This window comes from Ornithorhynchus anatinus, chromosome 3 (genome assembly GCF_004115215.2).
Source record: "Ornithorhynchus anatinus isolate Pmale09 chromosome 3, mOrnAna1.pri.v4, whole genome shotgun sequence".
Taxonomy (NCBI): Eukaryota; Metazoa; Chordata; class Mammalia; order Monotremata; family Ornithorhynchidae; genus Ornithorhynchus; species Ornithorhynchus anatinus.
In genome coordinates this window covers 62,655,605-62,674,850 of record NC_041730.1, presented here as the reverse complement: position 1 = coordinate 62,674,850, position 19,246 = coordinate 62,655,605, and the positions used below count along the sequence as shown (strand labels likewise).

Below are 19,246 nucleotides of genomic sequence, written 5' to 3'. Positions count from 1 at the left end.
CTAAAAGAGCCTTTTGTACTCAATTCTCTCAGCTAATTACCCTAAGATTTACTTAGATACACGGTAGCAGATGTGTCAGAACTTATGTCTTATCTAAATGTACCTACTTAGCATGTGTCTGCAGATGTGTAAATTGTCAATGTGACAAACTGATAACTTACCTGAACCTCTCTCAAAATGTGTACAACTCAAATTTCTGAGCTCTGCACTTAAAATATATCTGGTATTCTTACAGATAAATCTGTAAAAGTGATTTTAAGGGTCTTACTAATAGGATGATAAAAAACAGGGGATCTCAGAGAGGGTATGTCTTTCATTCACCTGCAGTAATATGCCTAGACTTCATCACTACCCAAAACTTTATATTACCTTCTGAAGAATTAAAAAAATTTCCATATGTATGAGATTTTATGAAATCATCATTCCTTTAATATGAATCTTTCCTGGTGCAGTCATGCATCTCTAATATGTTATCCAATAGTGATTTTAAGCCTTTTTCCATTAGTAGAATGGGGAAAATGATATTTTCCCCACTCACCTGCAAGATGCTCTGAACTACGTGGATAAGAGGTGCTCTCAATTCTTCTCATATTTATATTGTGTTTAGGATCATAATTCACACACAGAAGACAGCTATACATAGTTATATAAAATGAAATTTGGTTAGCTTTGGCTTTTTGTGATTTAAAACGAATTTGTCTCTTGCGTGTAATGGCTACCCAGGGTTTCTTGATTTTTCTAAAAAATGTTTGGGGAATTTTACTGCATTTCAGAAAATACTTTCATGTCTATAAATATTCACAACATAACTTGGAAAAATCTCTTACGATGTTATTACACAATTTGCGGAGAGATATGGTAAAAGATATTGCTCTTCCTTTTGAATGGCACAAAGATGCCCATCGATGTCTTCGTTGATCTCAGCTCCTCGAGAAAATCTCTCATAATTATCTACAAGCCAGTACATAGCTCAGATTTGTTTTAAACCCAGCCCTCCCTCTTCTGTATTTCTTCTGAAGTCGTTGTGCTCAGATTCACTCTCAGGAAGGTGCTCTTACTTGAATGCTAACTAATCCTTATACAAACCAAACACTGCACATCCCTTATGATCTTTCCAGCCTTCGCCACCTGGGAAATAAAGAGTTCTGAGACTATTTCTTAATCTGAGTATACTAGGTTCTCTCTAATAAGGAGTGGGAGGATGGCAGCTCATCTCCCATGGGTCTGTCAGCTTCAAATCATTGCCTGTGGGCTGCAGGAGCAGGCAGGCAAGTAGCCCGGTGGTCTGGCCTGTAGATGGGTCATGGAGGGGGATTGGGAGCAGATGAGGTGGCCACTTGTCCCTTAAGCCCAACATTGGATCACCCATCCTTAGATTCCAGTGGCAGTCCCCTCCATGACTTTATTTTTTTAATGGTATTTGCTACGTGCTTATTATGTGCCAGGCACTGTTCTAAATGCTGAGGTAGAGACAAGGTAATCAGGTTGGTCACAGTCCATGTCCCAAATGGGGCTCACAGTCTTAATCCCCATTTTACAGATGATGTAACTGAGGCACAGAGAAGTGAAGTGACTTGTCCAAGGTCCCACAGTAGATGAGTGGCAGAGCCGGGATTAGAACCCAGGTCCTCTGATTCCCTAGCCTGTGCTCTATCCACCAGGCCATGCTGCTTCTTCACTACCTTTGAGGGACATTTCAAAAACTGTCCTGTAGGCTCCAAAGCATTATGTAACCAAACAGGATAGGGTTCTTTGATTTTTTTCAAGTTTTCTTGGGGTTTTTTTGGCAGAGAAAAACATAGATTTTTGATCAATTAAAGCAGGCTAAGGTAGCATTTCCTGCCTCTCATTAGAAAAAGAACATGCAGGTTGTACTTCACATGTTTGGATTGTCCTCCCCTTAAATAAGCCTATTGAAATGAGCAAGAGCTCTAATATTCGGGAAAACCAAGATGAAGCCATTTCAGGAAGAATCATTTGTTTCAAATTCAGTTATCAGGGGGCATTTTAAATCAACTTTAATCAGCCTCCTACTTTGAACAAATTTCATAACCTCAGTGCCTTAGTTCACTAAAAAAGAGGATAATTATACCTATCTTGTGGGATGCTGCTAAGGGAGAAAATCCTTGAAGGTCTCTGTAGGTATTGTGCAAATAGAGAAGAGTATCAATAAAGTTCTTCACAATCATTTCTTAGTGAGTTTTCACAATACCCTTCGGAGTTGATAGGTGCAAGTATTTTTCAGCTAAATTCTCTTAGTTAGCAAAGGGAGGTGCATAAATTATTTCATGCCTATGGTATCAGGAAGTAAGAGCCTATATCCTCATTTCCTGAAAAAATTGAGGTGAGACTTCATGGGGTATCAGTTTATATCCCCTTAATATCCTAAAACAGTTCATGCCCCCAAGTTCCTAATTGGCCATCAGTAAGAAATTTATGGTCTAGAATAAGCTAATACCTCCAATGACTAGTAAATCTGTAGAAGTTAAAAGTAACTGGTTGGAATCATTGTACAATAGATTTTCAGGAGTTTGTTTTGAGTTGACTCAACACATATAATTAATCTCTGAAGCTTTGCCTCTAAAATGTACATTTGGTAAATACAAAAACAATTCTCTAATTAATCATTTCCTTGAACTGAGGAAGAAGCATGATACCAAACTAGTTTTTTATCCCCCCACCCCCCGGGGATTCAATTCAGGGTTGAATCCTATAGTGCCGGATTCCATAGAAGAATCATATTCTCAGCTTCAAGAGTAAATCCTAAACTTAACCACAGTTGCCTTGCAATATGAAGAAGGTCAGGGACCATGTGGCTTCTGTCCCGCTGGGTAAAATTCAAGAAGGATTGTATAAAAAGAAAAAAAAGTATTCTAAGTGTGAGAATAATAATGATAATAATAATTGAGGTATTTGTTAATCAACCAATGATATTCATTGAACGCTTAATGTGAACAGAGCACTGTCCTGAACACTTGGGAGAGTACAAAACGACCGAGCTGGTAGACAATTTCCCTGCCCAAAATGAGTTCACAATCTAGAGGAGGAGACAGATATTAACATAAATGAATAATTTATGTTTGTTGAGCAGTTACTATGTGCCAAGCCCTGTACTAAACGATGGGGTAGGTACAAGAAAATTAATTCGTACACAATCCCTGCCCCACATGGGGATCACAGTCTGACGGGGGAGGGAGGAAAGATACTGAATATCTATTTTATAGATGGGGAAACTGAAGCATAGAGAAGTTAGTTCACCCAGCAGGTAAGTGGCAGAGTAGGGATTAGAACCCAAGTCCGCTGACTCCCAGGCCCTACTCCTACCACAGGGCCATACTGCTTCTCAAGCTCTCTGTGGTCTCAATATAGGGATTGCATTGTGTTTTCCCATGTCTGTATCAGTAGGGTGTTAGTGTTATTCAGGAAACTTCATTGTAGCTGCTTAACTGTGAAATGCTAATACACTATTGATACAGTTAAGGAAAAACCTTGTGCTCCCTGTGGCAAGTGACAGAGTAGTAGGCTTGAAAAAAACAGGAAGTGGTATTCACCTGAAAAACCGTGCTTTCTCAAAACTGCACCCATCCAGTTCTCTTATAACGAAGGGGCCATCTGCTTGACAATCGTCCCCTTAGATACCGACATTTTGACTGAAAAACAATCATTTCTTCCAAAGGTGCATTGCATTCTATCCAGATAGACACGTTCTCTGGAGAACATTCTCTAATGCTTCCGAGCACTCTAAAATACAGAGTGAAACACACATTATAAGAGACCTGATTACACCGCGGTAGCCAAGACAGTAATCGGAAACGTGAATTTGAAGGCACAAAAATAGGCTTTGAAAAAACATAGTTGGCAAGTTAGCCCTTAACGTAAGCTTTCAATTAAGCCAAGTTGCAGATGCAGTAGAAAGCAGAAAGTACAAATTTTGCATTTGTTGGCCCTTATTTCAAAAAGATTCCACAAATATCATCTTTGCACAACCTGTCATCCTTTAGGTCAATGAGCCATGAGCATTTATCTCAATGTAAGGGTAATAATAACAATAACAATAATGATGATAATAATATCATCACCCCCTTTAGACTGTAAGTTCATTATGGGCAGGGAATGAGTCTGCTATTTATGTTGCATTGTACTCTCCCAAGAGCTTAAGTAAAGTGCTCTGCACAAAGTAAGTGCTCAATAAATACCATTGATTGATTGATGATGATGATAATGACAATAGCTGTGGTATTTGCTTAGCATTTACTTTGTGTGAAGAATTATTGTAAGCACTGGGGTAGATTCAAGATAATCAGGTCAGACACAGTCCCTGTCCTACCCTTTGGGCTTACAGCCTAATAGAGAGGGTGAACAGGCGTTGAATCCCCATTTTACAGATGAGAAAACTGGGACACTGAAAAGTTTAGCGATTTACCCAAGGTCACACATGAGGCATGTGGAGGAGCGGGGATTAGAACTCAGGTCTTCTGGCTCCCAAGGTCATGCTCTTTCCACTAGGCAGTGCTGCTTCTCAAACAGTACCAGAAAAGTGTTCTCTAGCACGCTTTAAACATGCTCTGATGCCATTCCAGAACGCAAGGACTTCACAGCATTTTTGTGGCCTGACACAGAAATAGTGAAAATGGTTGTAGCTCACTTTTCTAAACGTAAATACCAGTAAAAAGTACTATAGTCCCTGTGAGAGGATGTGGACACAAAGTGGATTCAGCCATCTCTTCTTCCAGGTATACAGATTCACGCATTAGAATAATCCAATAAAAATTCAAGTCTGTTATTTAAAATGTACTGGAAAAGCACTTTCAAATCCCTTTAACTTTTCTAAACCAAATTTCATGAAATATTAAAAAGAGATTTATTCTTACTGAGAGCTAAGTGCAAGATAATTTTGAAAAATGAGTCAATGCATCTCAAAAAGAAATAGTTTACTCTGATAATCTTTAGTATTCAACCCCACAAATTAATAACGGCAAATAGAAAGTTCGACAAATTAACAAGCCCGCGGCAATTTAGAACCGAAATAGAACAGAAGAAATTTCAGGAGAGTGAAATCTTTTTCCCCAGACGTTTTTTGAAGGGCTTGACTAGAGTGGCCTACGGTGGTACAAAAATGACAGGTCATACAGAGCTACTGTACTACAGTGAATGGCAGGCCTTTCATCGGTCTTCCGTGCATCAGCTAACGCTGTCGGTTTGTTGAAGACCTGCTCTTTCTTCATCACAGTTCTTGAACGACATTGTGAAACTGCAATGCAGAGCACATGATAAATGGCTAAACCAAAACCTTCATTCACTGAACTTGCTGGATTTTTACACTGATGCAGGTAGGCTGAGAGAAATGGATTAGTCTCCAAGTGCCCTCTGCTGTTTTTCCAGCTAGCTGCACTGCGTCCTGTCTGGACCGAAATAAAACAGTCTCAAAGTTCTTCATTAAAAGCCTCAATTAAAATAATGGCCAATCAATAGATTTAATTCTAATGCTTCATTCAAAGATCAGTTTACGACTTCCCGATCCGCAGCAGCGGTGCGTCTTTATCATTTCTACATCAGGATCTGTTGGCAGGTGGACAAGCTTTTTCACTGGGCTTTCTCCAGCTCTAGCTAGTGGGAACTAGCCCAGGATTTTTCTGCTGAACAAGAACGGACCACCTCATGCCAGATATTCGAAAAGTTGAACACCTCTCCCCTCACAAAACTGAAGGTAGATGAATTTCTTGTGGATACTAACTTCTTATAAGTCATCCCCTTTCGTTAGAGGACTCTAAACCCCACCTGATTCATCCAATTCCATTTCAGTAAGGAGACATCTGCCAGTCAGCAGATTGAGGATCATATCTGGACTTCCAAGGTACCATGTATTAACTCCTGTTCTTAGGAAAGACTCTCAAAAAATGAATGGGTTACTCTTCTCTTTTTCCTGCTAATTTTTCGTATTAATTCTCTATCATATAGTTGAACTGTGTATCCAGCAGATTATTTCCTGCGTAAACCCAATTACTAATCATGCTTTTCTCTAACCATCAAGCTCGTAAAAGTTGAGAGCACTGGGGTTATGTATAGAAATTAACTATTTACTTTAGTATCTGTCTTCCCTCCTGGAAATGGAGGGGTGGGATCACGTTTACTAACTCTCCTGTCAGCTCCCAAGTGCTTTGTACAGCATAGCGGAGGTGTTCGATAAAAACTATTGATTGATTAAAAAGTTGTCCACTTTGCTGAAGTTTCTACTCTCTCGCCCTTCACTTTTGACTTGCTTGCTAAAGTTTCTACTCTCTCTCCCTTCACTTTTGATTTGCGTGGAAATGACTGGAAAATTTAGCTACTCTATAATTGAATGCCATTCAAATTTTCCTCTTGTCTTTCTGACAATCTTAATGGGAACAGCTTCATTTGTAGTTTGTGGTGGGGTAAGATGGAGGGGTAGGAATATTCAGACCGAAAAGGAAGCCATTGAAAGTCGCTCCAGGGGTAGATATTTTCCTGGAGTAAATAACTTGTTGAACATCCTGAATCCTAAAATTTCCAACTCCCTAATTCACAGTGTATGCTTTAGGTCTTTAATCAATCAGTTAAAGGTATTTATTGAATGCCTACTCTATCTAAGGCACTGTATTAAGCACATGAGAGAGTAAAATAGAATTAGTAGACATGATCTCTGTGTTCAAGGAGCTTACAGTCTAGTAAGGGAGATGGACACCAAAATGAATTACAGGCATGAAGAAAAATAGAGTTTAAAGATATGTATATAAGTGCTATGTGGAGTTGTGAGTACTTAAGTGATGGCAGGGAGGTGCTGAAATGGCAGTTGGAAATATAAGATTTGAAATGAATTTCAGAAAGACTTTGAAGATGGGGGGTCAGTAGTTTGTCAGATATGACATGGGAGGTAGTTCTGGGCAGAGAGAGGGCATGAGCGAGAGATTGGTGCTAGAAGAGATGAGCATGAAAAATGAATGAATAGGTTAGCTTGAAGGAAAGGAAGAGAGCAAGCCGGGGTTTAGTAGGAAAAGAGAGTTGATAAATAGAAAAGGGAGATACCCGTTTTGTGGGGATTAATACCATTGGCAGGTAAATGAGCAACCTTTGGGGGCTTTTAAGAAATAGACATTTGCAGAATTCTGTTTTACAAAATGATCTAAGCAGCAAGGTGAAGTATAGACGGAAGAGGGGAGAGACTGGAGGTCAAGAGATCAGTGAAGAGGTTGGTACCGTAGTCAAGCCAGGTTATAGACAAGTATCCAGTCTGCTGTGGTGGCCATTTGAGTGAAGAGGAAGGAGAGGGTTCCTATTCATTTTGTTAATGAAATGTACATCGCCTTGATTCTATTTAGTTGCCATCGGTTTTTACGAGATGTTCTTCCCCTTGACGCTGTTTAGTGCCATTGTTCTTGTCTGTCCGTCTCCCCCGATTAGCCTGTAAGCCCGTCAAAAAGCAGGGACTGTCTCTATCTGTTGCCAACTTGTTCATTCCAAGCGCTTAGTACAGTGCTCTGCACATAGTAAGCGTTCAATAAATACTACTGAATGAATGAAACATTGTGAAGAAAGAACTGACAGGATTTGGTGACAGATTGAATAAGGTATTTAAAAGAGATGGAAGAGTCAAGGATAATGCCAAGTTTACGGGCTCGAGATATGGGGAGGATGGTGATGCTGTCAACTGAGAAGGCACAGTTAAGTGGAGAAGAGGGTATAGTAGGGAAGATGAGAAATTCAGTTTTGGGTATGTTGAGTTTGAGGTGCCGGTGGGACATCCATGGAGGGATTGTCCTGTTGGAGGTAGGAGGGAATCCACAGTTTCAAAGGAAGAGGTCAGAGCTAGGGAGGTAGCCATTTTACTTTCTATTAGATTACATAAAACCCTCATCAAAGTATTTGAGAGCATGTCTGTGTATGGTGCTGTTCTCAGACCTGAAAAACATAAGGTGAAGAGATGAGAATCCATACCCAGCAAGAGATGACAATCCAGAGAAATATTTGAACGATGGACTTTTGGAGATTGTGACATTTCTGGAAATGGTAAAAAAGAGCAAAGCTCTGTTATTACCAGGAGTCAAATAAGCTGCTGATGCTTTAAACCATTATTCCTAAATTCCCTGTTCCCAATATCAGTAAATATAATGGAATACTACCCTGAATTTTAATTTCAAGACTGTGATCATTATCTCATAAAACACCAAAACACTTTTGGTGATAAGACCCATTAAAGAATGCATAAAATCTTTCTGTGCTTTGCTTAAGTCCTTGAAACTATGATAAAGGTAATATGAACATATTTGGGAAGTTGGAATTTCCTTACTTATGTAAAGCAGTCTGGAGGAAGAGTTGACTTCCATTTTTGTGGGAAAGGGAATCTGCTAAATATATTTTACTTGTTATCCAAAAATGCAGTATTGTAGAATTATGGGTGAAAGTGTGTTTCAAAATTTTCATTCTCCATTCCATTATTTTGTATAGGTTGCTTACACAGAAGGAAGTCTCTCGCTAAATCAGAGTTCTGTGCAGATGGGTAGAACTTCTACACCTGTGGTCAGATTCTCAATTTATGTAAATGTATGGTTTCATGAAAAAAAATCTACTTTTAGGTCAACCCTTTCCCTCCTGTCCATCCTCTTCCTCCTCTTCATCCATTAGCTCAGCTTTCTTTGTAATGTGAACTTTGTCTGCTCTCTAGCATTTTATATAGAAAAGCAACCACTTGAGACTTAGTAGGCCTTGCCAATATTTCTTGTTCTTGAAGTGCTTCTCCAATTAAAAGACATCATCATCATTAGTATTTACAGCACGGGCCTGGGAGTCAGAAGGACATGGGTTCTAATCCCAGCTCCGCCTCTTTTCTGCCATGTGACTTTGAGCAGGTTACTTGACTTCTCTGTGCCTCGGTTACCTCATCTGTAAAAAGGAGATTTTAGACTGTGTGCCAGCTGGGTCAGGGACTATATCCAACCTGACTACTTTGTATCTACCCTAGCGCTTTGAAGAGTGCCTGGTGCAGAGTAAGCACTTAATAAATACCGTTATTATTATTATTATTACTGAGTGCTTGTTCTATAGAGCACTGAACTAGTTGCTTGGGAGTATACACTCTCCTGTCCTCAAGGAGTTTAGACTCTAATGGAAACAGATGCAAATATAAAGTGTGTATGTGTGTGTGTGTGTGTGTACATGTGCACACAGTTGAAGTAATAAACAATAGCAGTAACAGCAAAAACATAGATACAACGAATAAAAACAAAAATAAACCTAAACTAATAATGAGTAAAGAAATTGGATAATAGTAATGATAATGTTATGATATTTATTAAGCACCCACTGGATGCAGTGCACACAATGCACTTGTCTGCTGTGTGACCTTGGGCAAGTTACTTAACTTCTCTGTGCTTCAGTTACCTCATCTGTTAAATGGGAATTGGCACTGAGACCCCCATATGAGACATGGACTGTGTTCAACCTGATTTGCTTGTATCCACCCCAGCTCTTAATATAGTGCCTGGCACATGATAAGTACTTAGCAAATACCACAATCATTATTATTACTATTACAACCATAATAATAATAGCAAATGCTTTAAAAAAAAGATTAGAGAGTTAAGGAGACAGCTGGTGGAAAATCTTGAGTCTCACGCCCTTGGTAAAGTGCAAGAGAAGCCCACAAGGAGCTTACACTCTCATGGGAGAAACCGACATAAAAATGCTCATGAACAGAATAATCAGAATAAGCAAGAGTACAATTGAATGTACATTCTTACACTGTTACCAAAGATAATAATAATAATATTTATATTTATTAAGGGCTAACCATGTGCCAAGTACTGTTCTAAACGCTGGCAGGGTAATCAGATTGTCCCATGTGGGGCTCAAACTTTTAATCTCCCATTTATAGATGAGGTAACTGAGGCACAGAGAAGTTAAGTGACTTCCCCAAGGTCACACAGCAGACAAGTGCTGGAGCTGGGATTAGAACCCAAGTCCTCTGACTCCTGAGCCCATCCTTCTCTACTGAGGATAAATGTGGTTTATCTTGGTTGTCAGGCTGATAGGAAGTGAGGTGTTGCAAATTCACTGGGAAGGCTTGTTAGAGGAGATAGGATCGTAGGAGGACTTTAACTTGGGGAAAATCATAGTCTGTTGGATTTGGGGAGGGAGGAAATTCCAGGCCAGGGGAATGTGAGAAAGGGGACAGAGGAGGGAGAGTTGAGAATGAGATAAGTTTGAATCTGGGAGTGTGGTGAGTTTGGGAGAAGCAAGAAGTGCAAGCCAGGGAGAGTTGGTGGAGAACCCTGAAGTTGACTGTGAAGAAATTAATAGATCTGTGCATAAGTGCTTAACGTGACATACGGGATGACATGTACGGGGTGGTGGCTATTTAGGAGGGCCAAGAAGTGGGGAGGAGTGTGGTTTAGCAATTTTCAGAGGAGAGGAAGTTCCAAGCAGGGAAAAGGGTTTCGCCTGGAGGCAGAAGAACCAAGAGCAAAGTACTGTTAGGAGATTAGGGATCTGGGATGTAACCAGAGTAGAGTGAGAAATAGCATGGCCTAGTCGAAAGAGCAAGGGCCTGGGAGTCAGAAGGACCTAGGTTCTAATCCCAGCTCTGCCACATGTCTCTTGTGTGACCTTGGAAAAGTCACTTAACTTCTCTGTGCCTCAGTTACTTCATCTCTAAAATGGAGATTGACTGTGAGCCCCATGTGGGACATGGACTGTGACCAACCTAATTAGCTTGTATCTACCCTAGTGCTTAGTACAGTGCCTGGCACATAGTAAACTGCTTAACAAATACCATTTTTAAACTAATTTACCTTTAAAAAAAATTTAATACCTTGAGACTGACAGTTCTTTGTTTTTGTTTTCTATGGAAGGAAATGGTTACCCGGGGAGGTTTTTGAGGAGGAGAGAGATGTGTCTTGAATGTCATTTTAGCAAGGTGACTAAGTAACTGAATGTGGGATAGACTTATGGAAGGGAGAGGCTGAGACAGAAAAAACAATAAAGAGGTTGATGCAAAAATCCAGCCAGGAAGTAATGAGAGCTTGAAGGGGGATGGAAAGGAAGGAGTAGATCTGGTAAAAAAAAAATAATGGCAAGAATCATCTCATCTTGATTGGCTCATAGGCCTGGGAATCATTCTGTTGCTTTGCTACCATGTTGGAAATGTAGGGGAACCGTGTGCAAATAAAGAAAACCATTTCTGTTCTTTTCACTGCTTTTACACTCCAAAGTAATTTTGGCATGGTTTTACTAATGATTCTGATGGTGACAAATTCAGTAGAGAAGCAGTATGGTCTATAATGTTTACAGTTCTGCTCTGCAAATCTGGATTCTGATCCTAGGTCTGGTTTCAGACTTTGGACAAGTTCTTTTGAAACTTTTCCATCTGTAGAAACAGGAAAGCATTATTTGTTGACAAGGGTTTTAAGCTCTTAAACAAAAAGCCACATCATTTCTGTGTGTGTCACTTTTCCCTGCCATCCATTTCAGCATCTGATCTTCCCTGTGATACACCGTTTCTACAAGACCAGTGGATTTTGATATTTAGACAGCATATAACTCACTTCTGGCCAAAATATTTTATGAGGATTTTTGTTATTTTCCTTGTTCCAGTAAATGAAAATCTTCTTGTTTCAGCCCAGCTTTTCCCATGTAACCAGAGGGAAGAAAAAATCAGCTCAAAGGACATGGGCGAATAAAACAATCTGCAGTAAATACCTTGTTATCCAAGTCTTAACTTACCCGGCTGGTTTCTGTTGTGTTTCTCCACAGATCCCCTATGCAGCAAGCTTGATCAGGAAAGAAAAGCTTGGCACACATCTCAGCAAAAGTTAAAAGGTGAGAAAGTCAGAAGAAAAATTCTGCCTTGTTCACCTGACTCATTCTTATTTTACGAATAAGCATGTCTTATCCACCTGAAACATCCTTATTTTGTAATTGTCCTCTTTTAGCGCATGTGAACTCATCCAGAGGTATGAAAAATGCCTACTGGACAAGTCTGCTTGGCAGTGCAAGCATGAATTTGAGAAAAAAACAACTGCACAACCTAAATGTTTCCCAGTGCTCTGATGAAGCCTGTCTCTGACAGCTGCAGCCTGGAAATTCTAGGGCTCCCTCATGTTCTTATTAAATTAGTTAAAACTAGCTAGCTCTTTTATGCTTTTCTCAACATGGAAAGAGGTTCTGGTTACCTGCTGAGAGGATCAAACACGGACTGAAGGAATGTGGGCAGGGGGGGGAAAAACTGCTTTTTTAGCCTTCTGTTTTCTTTCAGGCTGATCATTCCTTCCTCTCAGAATATATCTCCACATGGGGAGTTTGCCTACCTACTCCTCTCTGGTTGATGCTCCAACCCTGGCAGTACTGAAAATGACAAGTGGCATTTTCTGGCATTATGGAGTTGTTAAATTACACTCTCGAAGCTCAATTGCTACATGCAAGATAGCGCTCAACCTTTTTAGATTTCAATTTTTGTGCTTTCTGCAGAATTGGGATATGGAGAGACCACATGCACACGGTTTCCAGTGTAATCTTACAATTACAGTAGCACATTACAGTGTGCTAGAACCTGGCTTGCGGAATTGCACAAAGTCAAGTTGAAGTTTGGAATGCAGACAGAAGTAGCCCCTATTCGAGCTGCTGACCATGACAAGCTTTGTTCAATAATCAGAGTTCTTTCTCCCATTTTCCCCCCATTCCTATTAAAATGGGACTTTCCATCACTATTCTTGAGGAAGGCTAATAAGATTAATTGGGAAAATTTTCTCATTTTCATTCCTCTAATTTTGACAAACAGGAGTTCACGATCCCCACTGCCACCAGTAGAGCTTTTCATGTTTTCCCAGTAGCGTTACCATAATACTTCATATCATATATAGTCGGTTCTCCCAGGTAAATGTGAATTTGAAGTGGGTAAGGTGGACCTGCAGCCAGAATTTCCTGCAGCAGGGCTCTGCGGGCATGCAGGAGAGGAGGAAGCATATCGTAGAAGGGTTAGAGGTTAGTGATGCTGGGGTTGGGGGCAAAACAGAGAAGGCAGAGTTGAGGGTATGGATTCATGGACCAAGGGAGGAAACTTAGAAGAGAGTCCACCTGGGCCTGAGTAGGTGTGGTCTAGAGATCGGAGGTCTCTGTTGGGGGAGAGGACCGTTCTGCAGAAAGGGGGTGACAGGTTGTGTAGCAGAGGTTGTGGTTGGAGAGCGGTAATTATCCAAGGGAGAAAGGGATTTGCTTTTATTCGTGCAATGTGCCACTTGCTAAGTCAGAAACAGTGATCACTTCTGACCTCAGGTCCGCTGGCTTACCCACCTCTCCTACAAATTTCCTCTCTCCTGTCTTTGTAGATGCCTACTCGTGTCTGATTTACTTTTCTGAATATCACTTCCTTCTTTGAATTTCAACAGAAATGCACAGATTTGAATCTGCTGTTTGTTTCATCTTGCTGCTATCCTATTTTGATGACCATGTGCTTGTTTCACCCACTCATTTTGTTTTCTGCACTCCCTTATTGCAATTTCTTTTCATGAGACAGTAATAAGCAAAAACATTTGAATTCAAAGCAATAGTCCATCTGTCTCTGACAGTGGTAGCTAAGAATTTTTGGAGGAGCAGTGAGATGGCATAATAATAATAATGGCATTTGTTAAGAGCTCACTATGTGCCAGGCACTGTTCTAAGCGCTAGGGTATATACAGGTAATCAGGTTGGACCCAGTCCCTATCCCACATAGGGCTCACAGTCTCAATCCCCCTTTTACAGATAAGGTAACTGAGACACAGAGAACTGAAGTGACTTGCCTAAGGTCGCACAGCTGGCATACGGTGGAGCCGGGCTAGCCTCCTGGATATCCGTCCCTATGGTTATGGATGCACTATCTGACATTCCTAATTTTTTTCTAACAACCCACCCTAGACTTACTGTCCACATAGCTATCCACCTAACCCTTCTCAAGACTTTTAACCTTCCTTTCTCACAAGCTGAAAGCCATAAAACCTTCACAGGATTTGCATACATCCAGGCTCTTTTTGTACTGACCTATTTGCTTGCCCCTCTCTCCTGTCGTTTCTTGAGAATGTGAGCCCCTTGTGGGACAGGGGCTTTGTCCAACCTATTTACCCAGTCATTAGTGCAGTGCTTACCACTTAGTAAGCACTTAACTAATACCCCTATTATTATTGTTATTATTTCATGTCTCTTCATTTGTCCACCCCTCTTCAACACCTCTCCTGATTCTCTTGTCTCCTTTCCCTTACTTCTTCTACCCCTTCATTTGCCATTTCCCCTCTCTCTACTTTCTCTCTTAGCCCCCTTCCTGTTTCTCCCCTTTCTCCCTTCTATTTTATTTCAATCCCTCTCATTTCTTCCCAGCTTCCCTTCTTCCTCCCAAGTTTTCTCCATCTCTCTCCCTCTTCCCATCGTCCCTAACCTACCTGTCTCTCTTCACCCTTCCTTTCCCTCTTCTAAGGGGTAAAGCAGTGGAAACAGCAGGCCCTGTCTGTGCCACCCAAATCTGGCTGGCTCTAAGCCCTTTCCATCCATCCTAAACATTCATTCATTCCTCCATTCAGTCATATTTATTGAGGACTTACTGTGTGCAGAGCACTGTACTAAGCACTTGGGAGAGTACAATAGAATAAACAGATACATTCCCTCAAGGCTTGCTCAGAAAGCACAACTATCAACTGGGACATCACTGTATGTCCCTCAGAAAGTTAAAAATGCAGGGGAAATCCTAAAAAAGGAAGTAGTGAGACTCAATCCAAGACAGTGGTTTTTGAGTGTCGTGTCTGACCACAGCCCCTTGCTATTATTCCCAGTTGGGGTAAGGGATTTAGGATGCAAAGTATGATGATGGCAAGAGCTATACCTGGAGCCCAGAGTCAGTCAATCGTAATTATCACGCGCTTACTGTGTGCAGAGCACACAATGAAACAATATAACAATATAACAGACACATGCACTGCCCACAATGAGCTTATTGACTAAAGGGGAGACAGACATTAATATAAATGCTAATTTATATTAATGGTTTGGAGTCACCCCTACTCATTGCCCTTAGGCATCTGAATTCCCCCTATGGGGGCTCCTCTACAACTGTTGAATTGAGAAATCACAGAGGGTTACAGGCTTTGCCAGTTATATCTGTTCTGATCTGCAGACAGAGATTCAGAGCACAATCAATAATTTACAGATGATCACAGTGTCTCAGGAAACAGAGGCCATGCAATATCACACTAGCAGGCTCATTCACAAGTATCTCGATAATTCCCGAAGGAATCTAAAACTAAAATGGATAAAACAGTGGATTGGGTTTTTGATTAATCGTTGAGCATTTTCCGTTGTCTGCCCAAGTGACCCTTAATCTACCCTCTCTTTTTTGGTAAAGCTCTGGTACCAAGGAGTTTTACTATGATCACAGATGGTAGCACCTCATGTGTATGTGGAGGGAACAAGGATTGATGCTTCTTAGGAACTGCTGCTTTCCTCATGCTGGTTTTGTCTCTGTGCCATACCGTTCCCATAGACAACAGGGATTTCTCTAAGTAGACCCTAGTGCTTTTGGAAGATTAGTGGTTACTTAAATGCTAAGCTAAATCAGTCAAGCAGAGAATCACAACCATATCGTTAGAGGCAGCTTCTGATTCTCAACTTTCCAAGCTGAAAGGAGTTGCCCCAAGAGGAAATTACAGAATACTACAGCATTACACCAAGAGAGAGTGGATAACTTTGCTTTGCAGAGCAACCATAGGTTACCAAATTCGAGTCTAAGGCAAGAATGACCCTGAAGGTAAAAATATCTCGTTGCCTCTCAGTAGATCTCACAGTGAACAGTAAGAGGAAGCAGTTTTCCAATACTGCACACACCTCACACTCTTGATAAACTTGGCTAAGATTACCCACTAAGCCTCTGCAAGCCTTGTTGTTTTTTCTTTTGCTTCATTAGATTTGACCCTACTCTTCTTCCAGGATGTTCCATGGGCATACTCATTTAGAAGTTCTACACCCAACTAGATGTCGATTTCCGGAGAAAATTTGAAGATGATGTCTATGGATGTCAATTTGTGGGACTATTCTTTCGGTTTAAGTTCTTTGCTACATATCCTGAAGCATAAAACATATTTTCCATAAATCCTGAAGCATAGAGTCAGTTAAATTGATCAGAGGTTTCATCTGTTCTCTTTTCCACACAACTCAGACCTTATCTAAATATATGCAGCTGATTATCACAAGTTCCTTGCATCATAAGTATGGAACATCTTGGTTTGTTCCAAGCAAAACATATTTTGGTTATTAACCTGCATTTTACCTGGGGAGAAACTGAGTCACAGTAACTTGCCCAATATCAATCAGCAAGTCCATGATAAAACTGTTAGCCAAATCATTCAAGGAAACTGAACACGTTCCTTTGAACCTCATTCCAGTGTTCTGTTTACTGCTCCAATGTCTCTCTTTGTACTAAGAGACTGTATTTTAAAAGAAATCTAGAGGTCAGGTTCTTCCCTGAAGATATGACCAGCCACTAGGAATTTCCTCTGATGCGGTGTCTTTTGAACTGACTGAGAACTTTGAATCTTAGCTCTCCTAGAGATTTTGGTAGATGGAGTTTCTTTTGAGGCACATTACATTCCTACTTACAGTCAGATAAATATCCTCTTATTTATATTATTTGTTAATCACTTACTATGCAACAAACAGTGCAATTGCCAGGATAGATACAAGTTAATCAGGTAGGACACAGTCTCTGTCCCACATGGGGCTCACAGTCTAAATAGAAGAGAAAATAGGTTAATCGAATCCCCATTTTGCAGATGAGGAAATTTAGGCCCAAAGAAGTTAAGTGACTTGCCCAAAGTCACATAGCCAGCAAATGACAAAACAGAGATTAGAACCCAGTTCTTCTGATTCCCAGGCCTGTCCTCTTTCTACTAGGCCATGCTGTTTCCCTAAAATTATTCATGAATTTTAATAGTTTTCTGTTTTCTCTATGGAGTACAAACAACCCTCATGAATATTCAAAGCTATCAAGACCTAAAAAGAGTAGAAAAATGCAGTAAACTGAATATTCTTTCTGGTACATATCACATACGGAACAAGGATAAAGAGAGAATTGTAGCGATCAAAATGTTTTCCGTATAGTGTATTTATTGTTTTCCTGTTTTAGAGAGACTTTAAAAGTATTAGGATTCCTGTCTGGGGCCTACAGGATTTAAATGAAAAGTAATCTTATTTTCAAAATAACTTTTCAAAAATTGTAAACTGACTTTTTTAAGCTGACCACAGTCAGTAATAAGGATTGTCTAATCCCCGCTGAACTCTTTTGTTGATTCAGTCAGATCCACACCACTGTCACTTTCATGAGAGTGAAAATAAACGTATACAACTTAGACCCCATGGTAAATATTTGACGAAAAGCATTGAGAAGCAGCCTGCCTAGTAAATAGAGCTAAGGCCTGGGAGTCAGAGGACCTGGGTTCTGATCCCAGTTCTGCCACTTGTCTGCTGTATAACCTTGGGTAAGTCCCTTAAATTATCCATGCCTCATTACTTCATTTGTAAAATGGGGATTAAGACTGTGGGACATGAACTGTGCCCAACCTGGTTATTTTATATCTACCCCACTGCTTAGTACAGTGCCTGGCACAAAGTAAGTGCTTAACAAATACCAATTAAAAAAAAATAAAAACATGACATTCACATGGTCACTTTTCTGATCTTAACTTAAAATACCAAAATTACTTTCAAGTGTGTACTCAATAGGATTCAAAAGGAGGAACAAAAAGCTGAGTTTTATCAGTACTAAAACTTCTTTTTTTGTTGTTTATATTTTTGTTTGTTTGTTTTTTAATCACAGGAGCACAGGACTATCTGCAATTGCCCTTTTGTAAGATATAAGCTACCACTGAGCAATCTGACCTGTATAAAGACTGAAAATTGAAAGGGCTCGGGAATAAAATACAAATCAGGTTCATATGAACCCAAGGACAAAAGTGACCTCGAAGCTTCATGGATAGCCATGTAAAATATAATGTAGCAGCCATGTATTAGTGGGGGGAAAAACAAGATCAGTAAATGCTTGTCACAGATACGTTGGTGGAACCAAAGTTTGAGTCTTTGTGGTTTTGGAAGGACTTCTGAACTTCATAGAGTGTGGAATATGCTTTTAATCAATTGTGTGGATAATCCATGGGAGTGATCCCTGGTCCCTTGGATGCCATGAACACGGAGAGCACCTATGAGATCATCTTTCTGCTTTTGAATAAGTGATTCTTGGTGAAAAGGGACACAAGACTTGTCCTAGGGGTTGAAATTGCATTTTGACGGATAGGAGGGCGTCAGCCATGCACTTATTACTTTTAAAAGTGAACTGAATAGTCTTTCAAATGGCTCCTTCACCTCTGGTACTTTGCCTGCTGTATGAATTAAGATTGTATTCCTCTGGAAATATTTTACAATTTAATATTGAGTGTAATTAAGAATATAATCACTGTTATCAAAAAGGTATTTAACTCTGTTGTAGTTTCTTTAACATTCATGTGGATAAAAAAGTCTATAATAAAAAGCTATGAAATAATAGTTGTGTTTCAATGTAGTTAAATGTACATTTGCCCGGGGAAAAACAAAGGGAAACGTAATGGGCACTTTTTAGAAATATTTTGGCATAAAAAATGTGAATAAATTTTTTTGGAAAACTGACTATCTTTAAAAATGATTATTAAATGCTAAGTTAGCATATGCCACCAAATGGCATGAGTCTTCCGGATCTTTCGAGGAAAGCAGACGTCGGAAATTTGTTGTTGACTTCTACATCCTTGGATTTTACTAGCAATTCATTTATGATGTGCATTCCTCTGAAGCGCTGTTACACCACTGCCTCCAAATGAGGTTGATGGTGTTCTGCTGTCAGAAATTTGGTCTTCCTGTTAAGGCCAAGGACCACTGTGCTATTCTGGCCTTAGGAAATGTTGGGTTCGTGATGGTTTTTGAATTTTTTCATCATCCAACCTACTTAGGACTCTCTTGATTCACCATGCCCCTCAAAATCAGGCTGTGGTTTGTGTTTTAGACACCGCCCAATCCAAGCAGCACCAACCAAGCCCCAAAACACCTCAGGGCCACCAGCAAATGGTAAAGACTAGAGAGGGCAGTAAAGGTGTCCACTTTTTTTTTATAGTATTTGTTAAGCGCATACTATGTGTCAAACACTGATCTAAGCACTGGGATAGATACAAGTTAATTAGGTTCCAGTCCCACT

General features: G+C 40.1%; 1 protein-coding gene across 1 annotated transcript in view; it reads left to right on the top strand.

Moving 5' to 3' along the window:
- Window positions 1-18,473, top strand: part of SKOR2 (SKI family transcriptional corepressor 2) — a 49,561-nt gene extending 31,088 nt beyond the window's left edge. Inside the window, exons 8-9 of the mRNA XM_029059857.2 lie at window positions 11,767-11,832; window positions 17,846-18,473. Of these exons, the coding sequence (XP_028915690.1) occupies window positions 11,767-11,829 (63 nt within the window). The 3' untranslated portion in view covers window positions 11,830-11,832; window positions 17,846-18,473. The remainder of the gene's footprint in view (window positions 1-11,766; window positions 11,833-17,845) is intronic.
- The last annotated feature ends 773 nt before the right edge of the window (window positions 18,474-19,246 follow it).